Raw genomic sequence first — 17,386 nt, forward strand, 5'->3', positions numbered from 1 at the left:
GTAGAGTACTACGGACATAAAGGGTGCTAATACCTTCCCTTTATGTAACTAACCCCCGAACCCTAAATCTTTTCAAAATATGGGGTGTTTGAACTTTTTCCCCTTTTTATTAAAAATTAAATGTTCAGTCGTGAAATAAAAGTGAGTCAATAAGCTAATCAAATAGCATTGATCTCCGAAAAATGACGCGACAGAAATGGCGACTCCGCTGGGGGATACCCCCTAAGAGGGTTGAGCCTAACTTGGTCTTATTTAACTATTGTGCTATAACTTGCTTAAAAAACAAAAATAAAAGATGGAAATACGTGTATATCTGTTCATCCTTCTTCCTTCTCCTTTCTAACGTGAGTGGTGAGATAAGTCCTACACCCGGACTTGAGAGAAATTTAAGATAGGACGGTGGTATAATCATAGTGCCTTGCCAAGAGTGAATTTTGGTTTGTGACACATGTGATAACCCCACTCAACTTAGGAATCTTGGAAGTATACTATGTTGGCATGAGTATTCGTGTTTGGCGTGTTATTTTCAAGTGACTGTCGAAAGTTGAGGACCTTTAGTTACCTTTAACCCCTCTTGGCCTTTTAGGACGTGGTGCGGTGGCTAATCATGAGTAATCTTGGTTTAGTTGACACGCGATACCACACTCAGACGAGACTTTCTTACGAACATTATTGGAACGAAAGTATTTCCGTAACCTGATAGTGTTCGGAAGTGGTTGATAACTCTGGGAACTTGGTAGAACCCTTGTTACAAGTGCAAATAAAGCCATAGTACTTACCAAATGGCGCTGTTACCCTTGACTCCAACATTATGGACTTAACCTCACCATGCATACATGCATTCATTCATAAAAACTTTTTTCTCATCAAAACATCGAAGGACTTAAATAAGTCGTCTTGTAAACATCATATGTATGAACCTTATAAAGAGGGACACCAACAAATACATTTTCAAAAGTCTTAACTAGACTTTAGCTTTGTGAGGGACTTTTTCCTTAACTTTGCTTTTACTTTTAAAAAGGAAACTGTTCGTGATATCTTCAAATTATCAAATGAAACAATGTTCCTTATGATGTTTACAATTACTTTGACAAGTCCTTCAAAAAAAAAAATCGTGTCTATTTTTGCATAAAGCATCATGCATCATTCTGCATTTCATAGTCTCAATTCTGAGTCTCACAAATTTTTCTCTTCCATAAAAGGTCAACCCACCTCGAAAGTGTCATGGCGTCCTCGTCTGAAATCAACTCGCATGTACAACACTCGAGCAATCATAAAGAGAAGATGGATTTTCTCGAGCAAGAAAATCAATTGCTTTGGGAGGAAATTGCAGCCATGCAGACCAAGATGGATGAAATGACTGAATTGATGAAGACACTGATGGTTGCTCAAGCACGTCCTCCTGCTCCTCCTATCAGGACTCAAGCCGAAACTGTTTCTATTGGCCCTGAATGGATGTTTTGTGCCGATACTCCGGAGTACTCTGCTCCACAACATTCCGTGCCCTGGTTCCCGCCTCTTACTGCTGGCGAAATACTCCGTCCCATTGCTTGTGAAGCTCAGATGCCTACCCATCAATATGTAGCTCATGTTCCTCCACCTCCTATGAGAGCTCCTCCAGTCACTATGACCTATTCAGCACCTGTGATGCATACCATTCCACAAGAAGAAGAGCCCATCTACTATTCAGGGGATATGGAAGCCTATGATAGAGTGAATGACTTGCAGCAAAAATATGATGAAATTCAGCGAGATGTGAGAGCCCTCCACAGGAAGAAAGTATTTGGGAAGACTGCTTATGATCTTTGTTTGGTGCCAAATGTTCAAATACCCCATAAGTTCAAGGTACCGGACTTCGAGAAGTATAAGGGAAAATCCTGTCCTGAGGAACATCTAACAATGTATGTGAGAAGAATGTCTGCCTATTCCAAGGATGATTCAGTCCTTATCTATTTCTTCCATGAAAGTTTGGCTAGTCCTGCCTCAAAATGGTACATAAATCTAGATAAAACAAATATCCAAACTTTTCAAGATCTGTGTGATGCTTTTGTGGAGCAATACAGTTACAATGTGGATATGGCCCCAGATCGAAGTGATCTACAAGCTATGACTCAGGGAGACAAAGAAACGTTCAAAGAGTATGCCCAGCGGTGGAGGGATACTGCTGCCCAAGTCAGCCCGCGCATAGAAGAGAAGGAGATGACCAAGCTCTTTTTTAAAACTCTCAGTCAGTTCTATTACGTGAATATGGTCGGAAGTACCCCCAGGGACTTTGCTGAGATGGTTGCTACGGGTGTACGACTAGAAGAAGGAGTCCGAGAAGGACGATTGATCAATGAAAGTGTCCCCGCTAGTAGTTCGAAAAAGAAAGAGCAGGAGGTTAGTATGGTGAAAGGGCGGCCTCAGCAAAAATATTCGGCCTATCAACATGTGGCCGCTATTACACCCGTTCCCAATGCCGATCAACAACCGTATCAACATCAACAACCTCGACAACAGGCTCCAAGGACACGATTTGATCCGATTCCCATGAAGTATGCTGAGTTGCTCCCATCTTTGCTCGAAGGGAATTATGTCCAGACCAGGCCGCCTCCTCCGATGCCTAGAAAATTGCCAGCAGGTTTTACAGCCGATCTCTCATGTGACTTCCATCAAGGGGCACCGGGTCACGATGTTGAGCGTTGTTATGCCTTGAGGAATGCAGTTCAAGATTTAGTCGAAGCCAAGGTCCTATCCTTCACAGACTTGAATCAAAATGTGCAAAGCTAATATGATACTGAACCACGGGACCTCATTCTGAAGTGGTGGTGCATAGTTTTAGTGACGTATGGAGTGATTTGCCGCTTTCAGTGTCGTTGTGTTTGTTCCTTCAGCTATTTCCTTTGTTCAAATAATGTGGTGTTTATTGATTTTCGTTTTTCAAAAAATATCCTTTCGTTCTGCCCGAGACGACTGTGAACTTGTGTAGGGCTTTTGCTTTAAGTATTTTCATCATTAATAAAAAGGTCGTTTTGATCCCGACTTTGTTTTTATTTTGTGCTTTGTTCTGGAAAAATGGTAGTACAAAAAATATAATCATTCTCAAATATCTGCATAATCATAACTTACACTTGTCAAAACCAATAATCAAATCATGCATTAATAAACCCGTTAAACACGTTAACCATGTACTCTCTTCCAACTTTGAGTTCCCTGTGTCCGAAGCTGAAGAAGGAAAATGAAGAGATTCCCGACGAGATCTCTCACATATTGGGGCATCTTAGCCATTGAAGCTGCAAACAAAATATCAAGGAGATTGTCCAGAAGACGACATTCAATTACAAAGACTGGCTCGGCGTGCTACCATTCGCTTTGCTCAAATATCGTACTTCAGTACACATTTCAACAGGGGCAACCCCCCCTCCTTCCCCAATATGCAACATGGAGGTCGTGCTTTCCGTGAAGGTCGAAGTCCCGTCAATAGGAGTTCTGCTAAAGTCCAAGCTTGATCGAATTTAAACACATGACGACCTTGTGCAAACATATCAAAAGAGGTTTGAAACAAACTTCTAACAAAAAGGTTCGTCCCCATGAATTTCAAGAAGGAGACTTCATGCCTAAAAAGGTAATACTTTCCAACCAGACTCCAGGGGCAAGTGGACGCCTAATTATGAAGGTTCATGTGCAAAAACTTTTACAACTATGGATGATGACAAACACACACGTCATATGAATGTCGGTGCAGTCAAGAAGTACTCTGTCAAAAATAGAAAGCTCGATAAGTCGCAAACCTGAAAAGGCGGCTTAGGCAAAAATGAGCGTCTCGGTGGACTGAAAACCCGAAAGGGCGGTCCAGGCAAAAATTAGAGACATGAACAAAAATGATTATCCTGATAGATTGAAACCCGAAAAGGGCGATCTATGCAAAAGTTAAGGATCATGACAAAGTAACTGCATCCGGTCAAGCACCATCCACTTGGGGGCATCCAGCTGTCAAAAGACCTCTGATTCGAAGCATCTGCAGATCAAAGACTCGGAACTGGGGCATTCAAAGTTGTCAGGGAGTATAACGGTTATTGTGTTCAATGTACCTTTCCCATATATTTACTATTTTCCAATTTTTTTCAAAGATCCGTGGAGCCATGCCATTGGTAGGCCACCACTCAATTCATCAAATTCGAGCCTGTGCCCATTTATTTGGAACTCTCATTTATTCTATTTGCAAATTTCTTCTATTTTTGATGGCAATACTTGAAGCAAAAAATTTTTCAAAATACAAAAACCTTTTTTTACATCTTTTGAAAAGTGTGAACAACAAACGCACTCTCTTTGAACTTGTGAGTAGTCGAAGCGTACATCAGCATCAGCCTCGAGAACGGTTACATTCAGGAAGAGAAACATGTCTAAACACAATGGAGGGGACCTCTGCTTCAAGCAAGATGCTTTCACAGTAAAAAAAAAAAAACAAAAAGAAATACAAAAATAAATGCTCGCTAAGTTGAAAACCTGAAAAGGCGGCTTAGGCAATAGAGAGCGTCCCGGTGGACTGAAAACCCGAAAGGGCAGCCCAGGCAAAAATTAGGGGCACAAAAAAAGGAATATATTCCCGGTGGACTGAAAACCCGAAAGGGCGGTCCAGGCAAAAGTTAGGGATTTTCAAAACAAAAAAAAATATACAAAAAAAAAACATGACTGTTGAAGCATGCCAGAGGAAAGGCACTCCGCGCTGATTTACAAATGGTGACTTCTTCCAGACTTTTGGTTAAACAATGGGCTTTCTCCCCAAGATTCATCGGTTGCTATTCACCAGTTGCTACCTTGTGCCAGGTTTCACACCGTCAACGGCTCGATTGGTTCACAATAATATCATCTCCAAGGAAGTTTGTCGAGTGTTTGTACTGCGATGTCAATCCGCCTCCCGTCTTACCTGTCGTGTCATGTCTCATCGAGTTCACCGGTCATATACAGTTCGTACAGTCATACAAATTACGTTCAGACATTTATACATTCATACATTAATACTTTCACATATTCATACACAACATATACACAATATCAATTCATACATGGTTGCATCAGTCACCTAGTGTTTGGTCATATCTTTTCGTTTCAGTCTTCAATTGTTTCAAGCTGCCAGTCCTAAACAACGGACCGCTTGAGTTTACTTTTTGTCTTGTTTCAAGCTGCCAGTTCCAAACAACGGACCGCTTGAGTTTACCTTTCATCATGTTTCAAACGATCAGTTCCAACTAATGAACAGTTCGAGGTCACATTTTATTTTCACAAAAGTGACGTCCCCTGCTTTGTCAGAAAACGAGATGTCACTCAATCTTTATCTTCTCAAGTATCTCATTCCCCGCATGGTCGGATTACGGAATATCAAACGTGTCTTTCCCCGGTTTGTCGGATTACGGAAGATCAAAACCATTCCCCGGTTTAACGGATTACGGAATATCAAATCATCATTCCCCGTTTTGTCGGATTACGGAATATCAAGTGTTTCATTCCCCGGTTTAACGGATTACGGAATATCAAATCACCATTCCCCGGTTTAACGGATTACGGAATATCAAATCATCATTCCCCGTTTTGTTGGATTACGGAATATCAAGTGTTTCATTCCCCGGTTTAACGGATTACGGAATATCAAATCACCATTCCCCGTTTTGTCGGATTACGGAATATCAATTATCATTCCCCGGTTTGTCGGATTACGGAATATCAAGTGTTTCATTCCCCGGTTTAACGGATTACGGAATATCAAATCATCATTCCCCGTTTTGTCGGTTTCATTCCCCGGTTTAACGGATTACGGAATATCAAATCATCATTCCCCGTTTTGTCGGATTACGGAATATCAAGTGTTTCATTCCCCGGTTTAACGGATTACGGAATATCAAATCATCATTCCCCGTTTTTTCGGATCACGGAATATCAAGTGTTTCATTCCCCGGTTTGTCGGATTACGGAAGGTCAAAGTCATCATTCCCCGTTTTATCGGATGACGGAATGTCAACAGTGTCATCTCCTGGTATGTCGGATGACGAGACGCCACTCAATTTCTGTTCTCTCAAGTGTCGTTCCCCGTTTTGTCGGATGACGGAATGACAAAAGTATCATCCTTAGTGTGTCTGGTTCAGAGATGTCACCAATCAAATTTAACTTCAAGTGTCAGTTTCTACAAACCATCAGTTTACAAATACATTTCAAAATTCCCAGTGTCTGTTCAAGATTTTGTTTCCTTTCATTTGTCTTCATATCATCAACACGATAGTAGACAATTATTTTCCCCAGTGAAACTACATTCCCGCTAACGGAGTCGGATCCCATTCTTCAACGAATTTGGGTATCCCGTTTTTGTTTCTCGTCTCAGTCAAGTCATATTTGTCGTCCTGCATTCATACTAGCATTTCACGAGCATTCATAGCATCTTAGGTCCAAAATTGGTGTACTTTGTATTTAAGTCTCTTCGGTCCGATCGAATCAAAGATTCCATCTTCAAATCTCCGGACGAAGAAACTTAAATAGGGGCATCTGTCATACCCCAATTTTTGACCTAAGGATTGTACATTCATACACCGACACGCGTCATTTGACCCTGATTAAGTCTTTGACTTTTCAGTGAAAATTCGGCAGAGAGGTATTTTAAAATACCTCATATTTGGTTCCGAATCGGGCCCTCTTCTCACTTTAGTGTTTATTTTATTTTTAATCTTAATTTCCATCTTTTAATTTTAAATTAATTTTATCAATATTTCTTTTTTATTTTAGTTACTTCTTTTTTTAGGTAAGTCCAATCCAAATTTGCATAGTCATTTTTTTATTTATTATCATTTTCATTATTTCTTTTTTTATTATTTGATAAAATCAAAAAATGCATATTTATCTTTTATTTTTATTTTATTTGATAAGTCCAAAATTGTTCCAAAAACGGTCCCAATTCATCTGTCACGCGTCCAGTTTTCATCTCAATCCAAACAAACAGCAAACGAGTTTTTTCTTCATCTCATTCCAATCCAAGAAGTGCAGATTTGTCTGCATCTTTAACAAACCCTAATTCCTAAACCCTGCACTATAAAACCAGCATTTGCAGAACACACAAGGGGGCCAAAAATTCATCGCACAGCCAAGCCAAAACCTGCAACTTCAAAACACAATTCCACCAGAAATTCATCACAAAACCTACAACAATTTTACACGAACAATTCAACCGCAACCTGCAAAAAAAACCATCAGTACCATTCAACACCACAAATCCTCAATATCACCTAAACCACACAACCCAGACATCCCAATTCTAATCATCAAGACCAACAACATACCAATCATCACAAACTGAATCGACATAATCCTCACAAACTCAAAGCCGTAGCATAATCCGTCAAAATCCAAACCAAGTCATCTCAAGCCTTTCAACCGAACCTGAGAACAAGGAAACGAGAGGAACAGAAACGCAAATCCGGTCTACACCACTAACAGTACCAACACTGTCTCGCAAATCAACGATCATCCATCAAGCCAGAATCGCAATCCGACAACAACCAACCCAATCACAGTCACGCAACATCAAAGACGAACCCGCCGTCGTCGCCGCAAGGAACAGTCAAGGTCTTCAAACCGAATCACAAAGCCTCTTTTAGATCGGACCAGGAGACAACACCAAAAAAGGGTATACTTTCTTTTTCTCTACTGTTCATAAATTTAGTTTGTTTTTAAGCTTTCTTTTGGTAAAAAACAAAATCGATAAAAAGAAGAAGTAAAAGAAAGGGAGGGTTCGAATCAAAAAAATAAAAAGGAAGGAAAGGAAATGAAAAAACGGCGAGAGAGAATAATAGGAAGAAAGAGAAACTGTCTTTGGGAAAAAGGGTGATCACACATATATATGGTCCTTTTGTTCCCATGTTTGTGAGTGTATGTGATACTATACACCCTCGCCTCCTATCCCTTGGATCTTTGATCCAACAGCTCCTGATACCTGGATTTACGATTTGATTTAGGCTGTCTGATTCCAATCAGACGGCCTAGACTTAACCCATAACCCAAACCCGTTTCCTTTAACATAACCGACCCGGTTCGTCTTAGCTAGGCCCAATTCAGTTTTCTATCCACTTCTGCATGCCCCCTGATTAATTCCTACACCCCCTCGCATCATATCACGTTATTTCTTTTTCTTCATACATTTTAATTTCCCTTGTGTATATTTTATTTCTTTGCATCTTATCATTTTCATTTCTTGTGTTTATTAGTTTAGGATGCATAAGTTATTGTCTATCCCATTGTGTATACGTTTACGTTTTTTATCATCGCATGTGATTTAGTTTGTATATTAGGTTTGAATGTAAATAATTCATGCATTTTTTAGTTTAGTTTTAGCATTTCACATTTTAATTTAGTTTATAGTTTATTGCACATGATATTAGAATGTAAAATAGGCCTTGATGTAATTTATTTATTTTTTCTCGCAGACCCTAGAATGTATTAATAGGTTTTTTTGTAATAGCTTAGGTGCATGTGTGCGTGCGTGTGTGTATGCCTCTTATTTGTTTCTAGACTAGGTTAAAGGTTTTCATGGTGATCCAACGTCACCACGAGATACCTACGCTTTTATTTTCTTGCTCCGATAGTTTAAATCATTATTCAAAAATAACAAAAAACATGCAAATAGTTCAAAAACACAAAAACATTTTTTAAACAAACCTTGATCCTAAATCAAGTGACGTTTTTTTTTTCATTTTCTCTTCTTAATCAAATTTCAATCCATTTAATTTTACTTTGAGTAATTTTCTTTCAATATTAAAAATACAAACAAATATCATTTGCCACTTTGGCTTTCTTTTATTTTAAAACTTTTTTTCAAACTAATAAAAAACACACAACCAATCAAACGTTAGTATTTTACCACGAACTACGTGATTTTGATCCCTCACGGGTACGTAGGCAGAGGACACTCGTCCTTTCAAATCGATAAAATGTAGATAACTAGGTCTTCTTTCTTTTTATCATTTCAAATCCTTTTTTTCCAAAAAAAGCAAGTAAGTTATAGCACATTATTTAAATAAAACCAAGAGGTTCCCGTAGAGTACTACGGACATAAAGGGTGCTAATACCTTCCCTTTATGTAACTAACCCCCGAACCCTAAATCTTTTCAAAATATGGGGTGTTTGAACTTTTTCCCCTTTTTATTAAAAATTAAATGTTCAGTCGTGAAATAAAAGTGAGTCAATAAGCTAATCAAATAGCATTGATCTCCGAAAAATGACGCGACAGAAATGGCGACTTCACTGGGGACATAAAGCCAGTAAAAGCCAAGTAAGTTATAGCACATTATTTAAATAAAACCAAGAGGTTCCCGTAGAGTACTACGGACATAAAGGGTGCTAATACCTTCCCTTTATGTAACTAACCCCCGAACCCTAAATCTTTTCAAAATATGGGGTGTTTGAACTTTTTCCCCTTTTTATTAAAAATTAAATGTTCAGTCGTGAAATAAAAGTGAGTCAATAAGCTAATCAAATAGCATTGATCTCCGAAAAATGACGCGACAATATGCAAACTCGATCTAAAGTAAATACTACTATTTTTACCTATTATTACTACTAACTATGACTCTATTGTTAATATCACTAAATGTTAATCTTAATCCTAAATTCGAAATTAATTGGACTGACTCTTTCTATTAAATTACCTAATGTTAACTAGACTCGATCTAATGACTGTAGTTATTATAACAACTATTATTTTTACTACGACTCTCTAATACACATGCAAATAATTATGACCTAAAACTACGACTCTAAAAAATAAAAATAAAAAATAAAATGTTAGTTCCTAAATGAGAAAAAATAAGAAAATAAAATGGGTTAGTACTAAATGGAAAAATAAAAATAAACTAAATGCAAACAGAAAAATAAACTATGTTAGTAACGACTAAGAAAAATAAATTATATGATAAAACTAGACTCTAAAAAAATGACTCAACTAGGACTTATTTTTTTGGTATTTTTGAATTTTTAAAACAAAAATAAATTGCGGAAAAATAAATGACAGAAAATTAAAATGCAGAAAAATAAAAACGAATAAGTAAATTGAATTGCTTGGTCGAAAAATATCAACAATCCCCGGCAACGGCGCCAAAAACTTGATGGTCGGATTAGGCAAGTGTACCAAATTGTTTATCAAGTAATAAAGTGATAAGTAGAGTATCATATCCATAAGGATTGTCGTTTCGTCCAAACAATCCGCGTTACTTGTTTTTGAACTATATAATATAAAATTAAGAGTTGAGGGTTAAGAGATTGCAATTTTTATCTGTTTGCAATAGAGCAAGTTACCTGTTTTGGTTGCATAAATGTTAGCAGCGGATAAGATTCTTTGAATCCCCCCAATTCATTTGTTGGAATTAATTAATAGTCAAGTTGCATTCAGTTATTCTAAGTAGACTATCTACATGACAAGTCCGTCGGGACGTGGTAACCTAATCGGTTTTTCAAGTTGCACATGTTGGTCGCACGGTGATCCTTACGTGCGGGGTCTTACTCTCTTGGTTGATTTCGGTCTATCCCTCCGCCTGTTGAGTTGCACCTGTTGGTCACACGGTGATCCTTACATGTGAGGTCTTACTCCCTCAGGGGTAATTGAAACATAGACTTAAGTTGGCGTTCCTAAATTTCCAAAGGTATGGTGGCCGATGTTCCTAAAGGTTTTCCCATCTATGAGTCTTAGGAGTACATAGTGCACTCTCCCTCTCGGTAGTTCTACAAACGGACAACCCTATCAGTGTTTACCTTACCTAGCTGCAAGGAGAATGGAGTTACCAGGCTGATTTAAGTCTTGAAGTCGCTTGTTTCCTTAATTACTAACTAGTTACATCGTAAGTTCAACAAATTTCACTCAATATCAGTAATGTCACCTTCTATGTACTTACTACCAGGGCCAACTCGCTTTTGATATCTTTCGCTAGTTACTAACTAATTACTTTCAAGATGGACAAATATAAATATCAAGATATAAACATCAATATTAGGCCTTATCACTACCTAAGTGCCTAAAATAGGGTTGCGTTCCAAAGGAGACAAATCTTACGCACTACAGTAAAACTAAATAGCAAATAGAAAATAACTGAATAAACAACTACAAATTATATAATTATCCAACAAATAAAATAGAGGTTCATCTTAGAACCATAGACTAAAAAGATTTAGTTACCCATAAGAAATAAAACTCACCCTAAAAACTTGGATATAGGAGAAATTATGAATGAGAAATTATGAATGATGAAGGCGATATTTATAAGGAAAGTTTCGACCTGAACTTGGGCTAAAATCACGGGCTTTTAGGGGAGAAAAAAAAATCATAAAATGCGACTTTCTTCACAAAAAGTCATAAAACAGTGACTTGACCTGCAAGTCACAGGAGCCTAGCGCCTATACACATGCGACAAGCGAATGTGCCTAGTATGTTAGGTGCTTGGCGCCTCATTTCATGTGCCTGGGCGCTTTTGTGCTTCCTTTGGGTGTCTGGGCACCCCGTTCTGTCCGCATAGGCGCTTGTGAATGTGTTCTGTGCTGAAATGCATGTTTTCTTCACCTTTTTAGGTGTTTTCTCCTATGTAAGATGTCTTGGAACTTGTGAAAAGAGTTACTTCCTTTGTAAAGCCTTCTGAGGCCTCTTGAATCTTCATTCTTCATTTTCCTAAGGACTACATAAATCTTCGGATGTCTTGTTTTGTCGATTTGCATGATTTCTTCGTGAATTACATCCAAAACATCCTAAAATTGCTATGTTTCGGGAATAATAGAATTACAAACTCAAATATAGAAAACATTACAAATGTTCTGAAATCATAGGCAATTGCTCTAATACTCATCTATTTTACTGGTAAAACCTACTAATATTGACTGAAAAACACGTTAAGAATAACGCAAGATGACCTGTCATCACACCTCTAAAGGTATTGGGGGTTGTTTCTCATCTACACAAAGATTCAAGGGCATCAAAGCTTCGAACATATCAAAGATGAATTCTTGGAGTTGAAGTTCAAAGGATTGCAGGGAAGCTTGAGATTCGAAGATCTTGTGGGTGTCCAATTTCAAGAGGTCTTGAAGATTGGATTTGATGTGATTGCTTAGCAAGAAAATTAGGGATTTGAAGGAATCTATATAATCAGACCTTGTAAATGGTTTCATCATAGTGGAAGACCGTGATAGAAGCATTTTCTATCTCGAAGAGAGGATGTACCCCTAGCGAGGATGAAAAAGGGGAACCTCTAGAAATCTCAGTGTTCTTCTCTTCCTTATCATTTTAATTCAGCATTATGATTGTGTATATGAATTCATTGTGTGAAGTAATCATTACTTGATTTTGAGTTTACTATTTTTCAAAACCTAATCTCAATTTCCTCAATTGAGATTTTCTCACAATCAAAGTTGAAAGTTAACTTTAAGCAATTGCTTCATATACCTTGTGATCATTAGTTGTTAATGTGATTTATTGTTAATAGGTTTGGTTTGAGATAGTGTAGTTTTGCAATTTGAATGTGTGTATTGATTGTTGAATTATATTATAAGATTCAATATTGAACTTCTCAATTCATATTTGAATCTTTATTTACTTTCATTGCTTTATTTTTATCATCATTATCAAACTCAATTTAACAGTCATTACTGTTGTAGAATATTTCCATAATAGCTTATCTTTCTTAGCTTCCACTGGGATGGTTACTTGCTGAATAAGCCGAGAAATATTAAGAAATATTTGAATCAATTGTTGTGGATTCTACCATTAATTATTGGATATATAATCACTAACTGATGAAGAAAGAAAAGTAGCCAAATAGAATGTTATACTAATGCCAAATATTCTTCTTTTATGCTGCTCCAAAAGGAGGAAAATATATGATGCTTGATGGTTGACTTATTTCTGAAAACTCTATCTTTGAGAAGGATTCCCCAAGATTTATGAGAATTTAGAAAGTTCCAGTAATACTTTGAGTTGGTGGCATTGTTCAAGCTAACATAAGATCTAATGTTCAAACCTTCTTTTGCATAGGGTCTCCAAATCTTTTTCCAAGAGATTGTAACTGTTGGAACAAGAAAGGCCTTGTACAATTCCTCTAAAGTTTTGATGATAACAAAGTATTAAAGAACAATTGAACATACTAATATTTGTTCAAGTGTGCATGATCATATAATAATCCATCAAGTATTGAACAAGTATGAAAGCATCATAAGCACAAGAGAAGCTCAAAGACTTTGGTAGAAGATATGAAGAATGGTCAACCATAAGTCAACACATTAGATCAGAAGACAAGGACACCTTTTCAAAAGCTGAAGAGAACATCATAATCAGAAGTACTAGAAGAACATAGAAGACCCCATCATACTTAGAACACCTTCAGACTGGAGAAGAACTCGAGGGACCCAGACTCCACATTAGTTTTGCCGTCTTCTGTAGTTGTCCACATCATAGGATCTGAGCATAGCTTTGTCTTCTTCTGACCACGTGTATAAACAGACAAAGGACTTCATAAGCAAGAAGAATGAACGAATACTTCCTGTTTCAGCAAAGGATTTTTGAATGACTATCCAACAAAATTATCCATATCCGGCAATGGTTCAAAGTCCTTGATCTAGAGCTTCTCAATGACTCTTTATGTGTTGGGACTTTTCTCCAACGTCTCTCAAATCTATGTCTATATTGAAGTAGATAAAATAGTCATAAGGAATGGGGGTTTGAATTGTGACCCTTTAAAAATTATCATGTAACTTAAAATTAATTCTCAAGTTGTTTACTTGGAATAGTTAAGTTAGTGAAATGACTTCAGAATGTTTTGAAGTTCTTATGCAAAAATTGTTTAAGAAAATAAATGTGTTTGTGTGTGTAGTGTATACTGAATTTAAAAAGTATAGGGAAGAGAGAAAGAACGCACAAGGATTTATAGTGGTTCACCTAATATGGGCAAGTCCACTCCTCACAATCTTGTGAAAGTTTTCACTATGATGCTTGAGACAACTTTTCAAATCCTGCACCTTACAATCTTTGTTCACTTGAACAATTACAACACTTGTATTCTCTAAGTCTCAGCAGGCTTCCACCTTCTTGCTAAGTTACCCACTTAGACTTTTACAATCTTTGCTAAAACTAACATTGTAGTACCCCTAAAGCTAGATGAGATTTTGATTACAATTTGTATGGAGCTTGAATGATTGAAATCAGACAAGAGAAGAATGGAGAGAGAAATTATCTTTAACAAGATATGAGAGAATTGATTTACACTTCAAGAGACAATTTGAAATCTCAGTGACGATCAATTCAGATGCTAAAGCTTTAAAACAATCTTAAGTTGTTTTTCTTGTATGCTTTGCAATGGTGCAAGTAATGCTTTTATTTATAGAGTTCTTGGGCTCTTGTAGCCGTTGGAGGGTGACCAATGGTGTTATGCCACGTATCCTAGGCCCCATTGACTTTTACTTGAAATTATGGGTAAACATTCCGAACATCAGAATGTTGTTGTGTTCTTGAGAATACATCAGAATGTTGTTGCATTCTTGATGATTTTCATCTAGGTTCATCATGATATTCATCTGGGTTCATCATGTATGAATGAAGATATGAGTTTATGGGCTCATCGTATGAGTTTCATATGATTTTCTGGGCATTATCCATAAGCAGTGACTTTTCCACATACATCAGAATGTTGCTGGATAATACTTTCCCAGATTTGCCTTGGAAACAGTGCAGGACAAATAAAGTGGATTCTAAATCTTCATGCCCATGCTTTGAGGGATTGTGTGGTCCATGTACAATATCAAATCCCATATGTGTCTAACTCTAATTGAGTGAGACACAATTTCCTTTTTACTTTTGCTTTTTGCTTTTCACCTACTGTACTGTTCATAAAGTAAGCATGTGCAGAGCTGAACATTCTGATCATCAGAATGTTCCTTTTGTTTCAATTAGGATGATTTGTAAGACTACCATTTGATGTAATGAAATCCTAATAGTGAAACAACAATGAAGAGTAGTGATTTTAACATCTAGGATGATATTCCCTTTGTGAATATTCCTAGTACTTCAATGTTCATAGTCTTAAATGAACATTGAGTATCCTTTTTGACATACACCTTTATATATGCCTTTATTTCTTGATTGATCCATGCAAATGTACTTTCATGGACATTTATTCATGTCACATGTGCCTTGCATGATCTTGATCAATGTTCTTGAGTTTCTGGGCTTGTATAAGAACAACCTTCTGAACTCTGCTTGAACATTATGATCTCTGAGCAACATTCTGATCTAACTTTCTAACCTCAGAGTTAGATCATGAATTCAAATGTCCTTTGATTTCTTGTATCTTGGTATGATTTAAACCTTGTTCCTGACTTAGTTAAACACTCTGGAGCACAAGTTAAATACCAAGAAATCAACCAAAGTCCATTAATTTTTTAATCATAAAGGTTTATTATCTTTAAAATTAATTAGGGATTTTGCCTCAACATGTATAAGGAGCTGAAGACCATGAAGAAGATTAACATTCTGATCATCAGAATGTTCCTTTTGTTTCACTTAGGATGATTTGTTTCACTTAGGATTTTCATTTTAACTTGTGTAATCTTAAAAATCCTAGAAGTTGTAAAAGAGTTTGTTCGCTTAGTTCAATCAACACCGTAAATTGTTAAATCAGGTGTAGGAACAAGTTTGTTTATATTTGTTGTAAACAAACATAAGTCTCTTGTTTGTTAAGCTTAACAGTATAAGCATCTTGGTGAAACCTTGAGCATCAAAGTCTCAATCTGTTGTGATTGAGCACCAAAAGTCTGATGCGCGGATTAGTGTTTATTTTGATTAATGTAGTTGTGTGATGACAAGTGTACCAGACATTTTCATCAAGTTATAAAGTTAGTAAGTAGAGTATCGTATCCACAGGGATTGTCCTTTTGTCCAAACAATTCTAGTTACTTATTTTTGTAAGTTTGACGGTATATAAGATAGTTGCAATTTTTATCTATTTGCAAAAGAGCGAATTTACCTTTTTTTAGTTGCAGAAAAGTAAGCAGTGATTAGGATTTTTCAAATCCCCTCTCTATACTCATTGTTGGATAATACGTAATTTAAATGTCGCGTTTATTTATCTCTTGGTGACTATAGAAGTGATAAGGCCGTTTGGAATTTCCTAAATAGGTAGGGCACCACTTGACCCAATGGGTTTTAGCCACTGGGTACCTAGTTAGGCCTTTCCTTCCGATGGTTAAATGCACCTGCTGATCGCACGGTGATCCTTACATGCGGGGTCTTGCTAATTCAACTGTAATTAAGACATAGACTTAAATTGCCTTGCCAGTGTTTCCTAAGGCAATGAAGGTCAAGGTTCCCTTAGGTCTGCTCATCTATGAATCTTATGACACTCATAGCACACTTTCGATAAGCTTACTTAGTAGTTCTACAAACAGGCAGCCCTAATCTACGTCTACCTTACTAAGGGTTTCAAGAGAATTGTCTTACTAGGTTATAGCTTTAAGTCAGACAACTAGGTGCTTGCTTCCCTAATTACTAACCAGTTAATTGCTAGCTTCAGTAATGCACCTTGCCACTGGGTCTAGGGTCAACAATTTCTATGGTATCTTTGACTAATTAATAATCACTTACTTCCTAGACAGATAGTTATCAGTAAAGGGATATAAATATCAAGATATAAACATCTGGTTAGTGATAGTAATATTAGGTCCTGTCACAACCTAAGTACCTAATCTAGGGTTGCACCTCTCACAGAAATAAAGACTATAATCTGATAAAACTCTATAGTGGACAAAAGCATAAATAAAATAAATAAACGGCAAATTAAATTAAATAAATATCCAAAAAAAAAATATACAGAAGTTCATCTTAGAACTCTAACCTAAAAAGATTTAGTTACACATGATAACTAAAAACAAATTACTAAACATACCCTAGAAAATCAAGAAGAAGATAAAAACTCTCCCGAAGCTCCAAAGTCGCCTTCCTCTTGAATTGTTCCTATTATGAACGAGAAATTTTGAATCAAGAAGGATGGTATTTATAGTGAGAGTTTCTACCTGGGTTTGGGCTAAAAGTGCGGGCTTTACCCAAGGCGCACAATAAATTCCCTAGGCTCATGAAATAAGTGTTCATTCCCTAGGCGCATTTCAAATGCCCTAGGCGCATTCTGCCTCTCTTCCGGGCCCAATCTCCGATTTTCTGTCGTTTTTACGTCTTCCTCTTCAAATAACATGCCTCGATACTTTGGGAACAAAATTCCTCCCACTTGTAAGTCTTATGAGGCCTCTTGAATCTTTATTCTTGTCTCTTGAATCTTCACAATTCTTTGGTTGTTATTGATTTACCGATTTGCATGATTTCCTCGTAAATTACTTCAAAAACCCCTTC

At 37.0% G+C, this 17,386-nt stretch overlaps 1 protein-coding gene and 1 long non-coding RNA gene across 2 annotated transcripts; one reads left to right on the forward strand and one right to left on the reverse strand.

Annotated features, from left to right (window-relative positions):
* The first annotated feature begins 1,224 nt into the window (after window positions 1-1,224).
* LOC146928773 (uncharacterized) lies at window positions 1,225-2,769 on the forward strand. Its single transcript, XM_085707121.1, has one exon. It carries the CDS (start codon window positions 1,225-1,227, stop codon window positions 2,767-2,769), a length of 1,545 nt encoding a protein of 514 aa, XP_085563247.1.
* A 4,097-nt stretch (window positions 2,770-6,866) lies between these two features.
* On the reverse strand, window positions 6,867-9,263 carry LOC146928774 (uncharacterized). Its single transcript, XR_015005854.1, has 2 exons — window positions 7,302-9,263; window positions 6,867-7,196 (listed from the first exon to the last, which is right to left on the reverse strand). It is a non-coding gene; the product is annotated as an uncharacterized LOC146928774 (long non-coding RNA).
* Window positions 9,264-17,386: the final 8,123 nt, after the last annotated feature.

This window comes from Medicago sativa, chromosome 4, assembly GCF_051527215.1.
Source record: "Medicago sativa cultivar Bolivia chromosome 4, Bolivia_mono, whole genome shotgun sequence".
Taxonomy (NCBI): Eukaryota; Viridiplantae; Streptophyta; class Magnoliopsida; order Fabales; family Fabaceae; genus Medicago; species Medicago sativa.

Excerpts from the sequence above, each read along its gene's own strand:
- LOC146928773 (XM_085707121.1), top strand. The coding sequence starts at position 1,225 with ATGGCGTCCTCGTCTGAAATCAACTCGCATGTACAACACTCGAGCAAT.